This window comes from Egretta garzetta, unplaced genomic scaffold, assembly GCF_000687185.1.
Source record: "Egretta garzetta isolate BGI_Z169 unplaced genomic scaffold, ASM68718v1 scaffold5, whole genome shotgun sequence".
Lineage (NCBI taxonomy): Eukaryota > Metazoa > Chordata > Aves > Pelecaniformes > Ardeidae > Egretta > Egretta garzetta.
Genome location: NW_009259707.1, coordinates 2,623,286 through 2,627,122, shown reverse-complemented (window position 1 = coordinate 2,627,122; position 3,837 = coordinate 2,623,286). Strand labels below are relative to the sequence as shown.

Sequence of the window (3,837 nt, the reverse complement as noted above, 5' to 3'; positions counted from 1 at the left end):
AACCTATATCCCCCAAAGATCAAAAGATAACTGTCCCCTGAGTTATGACTTCTGAGCTGGAACAATGCTCAGTAGTGTTTGCTGGTAAGAACTACCCTACTAGCTCTCTAATTGTTCTGCTTGAGATGGTGAAACAGCTTAAGAACCGTCCTGGCACTGTGAACATGGAAGGAGCACTCCGTTGCCTTTCCAGAGCCTTTAGCAGTGTTTGTGCAGTCCTGTGCTTCTGAAAGCCAGTAGAGAGCTGCCCCATGGATTCTTTTCATACTTCGTTAGGTGAAGGCAAAACCTGCTTATTTGCTGATAGATTTTTATTTTCTTTTAAGAATGCATCTGTGTTTTACTTTTGCTGGATGTTCCTGACATGATACTACATTTGTTTCCATCAGAAAGATCTTCTGGATTAATTGTAATGTCTGAAAAGGTTCAACTCTTAGAATGTGTTTATCTGTTTATGGGCATTAGACAATTGGAAGAAAATGGTTTCATGAGTAATACTGCCTTTTCTAACTTACTGCAATAATGTGTTGAATCTTGTTATAGGTATGAATGGCTTGTTATACTATTCATTTTATTTAGAGCTCACTGTGCCAAAAATATAAAATAAATCTCTCACTTTTTTCTTTTTTCTTTTTTTTGTTTTTGTTAGACGTTAAGGCTAATCTATACTACTACAGCAGTGCAGAGGAAAAATGCAGGAGCCTCAGGACCTGAAAAGTACACGGAGGCATTTATTAAAAAACAGATTGAAGAGTTCAACCTAGGAAAGAGACATTTAGCCAACATGATGGGAGAAGATCCAGAAACTTTTACCCAAGAGGATATTGATGTAAGTACAGTTGCTCTGTTGGAGAAGTAATTTACTGTAGAGTTTCAGATATTGAAAGCACTTTACTTCAGCATGAGCCCCTCAGCTCTCTGTGAATTTTAATCAAACTGTCAGAATAAGAAAGAATGCTACTATACATTGCAAACATCGCAACTGTGACTGTGAATAGAGATTCTACCCCTGCTACCATGTGAGGTCAGACATCACAGTACAGAGCTGTATACCATATCTTGCTAAAGCACAGTAGGCTCTTTTTAAAAGTCCTAATGGATAATCCCCTTGATCTGAGGTTATAAGAGGCACTGTAAAGGTTTATGTAGCACTTTGAAATGTTTACCCACAATTTGACCTGCTGTGTATATTTAGGTCAGGTTTTCTTCTACGATACTGTGGTTGCTGGTAATGCAAATTAAATTTTATAGGATGTTTTACAACTAACACTCTGGTTTAGCTTAGGGATTTTAATATAGATGCGAATTTAAGCTCATATCAGTAGCTCCAAACCTACTATTTTATTGCCATTCCCTCTGACAACTGACAGATGGGTGGCCTCCTCTTTCTCTGTGTCATTTAGGCTCGTGTATAGATATGCTGCCTTTCACTCAGAAAAACGTTTTGTTGCATGGATTTTTTTTTTTTAAATGTCCCACCTGGTCTTCACTTCTGTCATTTCTGTCTTATTTTATCACACATCAGAGGTAGGGAGGAGAAATGTCATTTGGTGACATTCACTCTTAGGTGAAGCTGCATGAAGTCTCACGGTTGAAGCTTTCTCTGCGCAGCAGCAACACTATTACTATAGCCATGGCAGCACAGTAGGACCCTTAGGGTAGATGTAGTAATGTGGTATGTGCCAGGAGAGGTGTGCGTGGTTTAGGTTTTTTTCACTGGGAAAACATTGTTTGTTGCCTGCCTCTCGGTGTCAAAATTCTGTCAGCATAGCTGTGTCCACATAACCGGTCTTGACATTAAGCTTATGCCAAGAAAGAGAACTACAGCTGTAGGTGGCGATACAGGCTGGTTGCAAGCACATTTAATGGGCTTTAAAACTAAGTTCTGAAAATAGATGGCAAAGAGACACACAGTTAATGGTATGAGAAAATCCATACAGAAATCTTGACTTCAAGTCACAAATCCATAGGAAATCAAGCTTTGAGTACAAAGCTATGCACTGCTGCTGTGACTACTTTCATCCAGAATCGTAGATATTCCTTTGCTCTTCTACAGACAAGTGCCGGTGCAGAGACCCTTCCAGTGTACAGTGGACAAGGTCCTGTCAACAGTAAAAGTATTCATCGAGGCATCTGAATCACAGCAGTAATAGCAGCCTGTTTCTTTACATTGGCTTTCTTATTTCTGTACAGACTATAGACTTTCCTTTTCCTGTATTTTTCAGATGTTTTTTCTTACCTTTAATGACCTTTATATTTTTGAGTTACTTTCTTGTAAAGTATTCATGCACAGACGTGCCAACAGAATACCTCCCATGTTGGTCCAGTATGATGATGATGTTTGTTTGCCCAAAAGGTTAATGATAGGAGAATGTATTAATCTGCAGCCTGGCTTCCTTCCTTGATGGGGTCTAGTGGGAAGGCTTACAGACAGCAAGACTGCAAGAAATGGAAAATGAGTGTATCAAAGTAGTGGTGGTTCTTTATGAATCCACAGCACTATGACTGTTTGCACAAAATGAACTGAGCTCCATCATTAGTAAAAGCAGATTCATTCTGGAAATTAGCTTTTACAAATGCAGTGCAGGTGACAAGTACGGGACCGATTTGCAGACTATTTCCAAAAAGACGGAGGAGTGGAGCCAAAAGAGTAGTGTTTGGTTTGGTGATACCAAGTATCTGTGGTATGTCTTTGATTTCTTCATATTCCATCAGGTGTTGGAAAATACTTCGAGTGTGTAATAGTGTCTGCCATGCATAATTAAATTTCTGTTACAAAAATACAAAAGCTGCTTAAGCACTGGCAGGAGAATTATCAAGCTTTACATTTCGAACGCTAATAATTCTTTCTGATGAGTGCTTATACACTTCCATGTCTACTGTTAATCAGTCTGTGCAGTGTATTTTAGAAGTAGACATCATAGGATTCTGTCCTTCACTGGAGTTTTAGGTATAGTTTAATAAAAGCTAAACCTTGTGAAGTTTTAAACAGGAAAATAAGTTGACTTATTTGCTAATCCTTTTGGGTGTTGTGGAAGCAGAATTGCCTCTTAAGGTTACTTTTATTTAGGAATGAAAAGTTAAGCTGTGCATTACAACTGTATTTCTGGAGGAGAAAAAAAAATCCAGCAAATTGATATATAACTCTGCAGAAGTCTACCAATTGCTTTTTAATTGGTATTACAGACCTTACTCTGAAGCTAGGATGTTTTATTCTCCTATGTGTGAATATGTGCTATGAAATTTCTCTAATTGATTTGCTTTGCCCATTCCATTTGATGTATCATTTTTCACAATATTTCATAATTTGTGCTCATTTCTAATGAACAGAGTCGTTAGGACAGGCATGTCTAAGTACAACTGACAGCTAACATTAGGTGCCAGATGCAGTTTATAAAGCTATGTAGAACTGCAGAGAACAGTTTAAATAAATTAGCACCTGTACATTAGTCTCACTTGCTGGTAATTTATAAGCGAATCAGTAGAGATGACATTTAGGTAAGTCATTGATCAAGTTAACAGCTGCATACCCACTGCCCAGCTGGGATACCTAATTAATAGAGATTGCAGTCCTGACCTAGTGCTGTTCCCCGGTTGAGCCTGTAATCCTTTTATTTTGTGATTTAACTTTAACTTATGGTTGTAGTAAACAGCCCACCTTCATTTTCCACTGTCAGTTCTGTGATATTCTACTTTAAAGCCCAGAAATCTAAGTAAGATTAATACAAGAAAAGCATCTTAATCTTTGTGACCTATTTATATGCCAGTATTTTTATTATTCATTTTTATGCAGTCACTAAATGCTCTCCCAGATATGAGCTCATCATAAAGCAATAC

At 37.9% G+C, this 3,837-nt stretch overlaps 1 protein-coding gene across 1 annotated transcript in view; it reads left to right on the top strand.

Annotated features, from left to right (window-relative positions):
• The first annotated feature begins 705 nt into the window (after positions 1 to 705).
• Positions 706 to 3,837, top strand: part of MRPS9 (mitochondrial ribosomal protein S9) — a 27,371-nt gene continuing 24,239 nt past the window's right edge. The window contains exon 1 of the mRNA XM_009638933.2: positions 706 to 829. Coding sequence (XP_009637228.1) covers positions 785 to 829 — 45 coding nt within the window. The 5' untranslated portion in view covers positions 706 to 784. The remainder of the gene's footprint in view (positions 830 to 3,837) is intronic.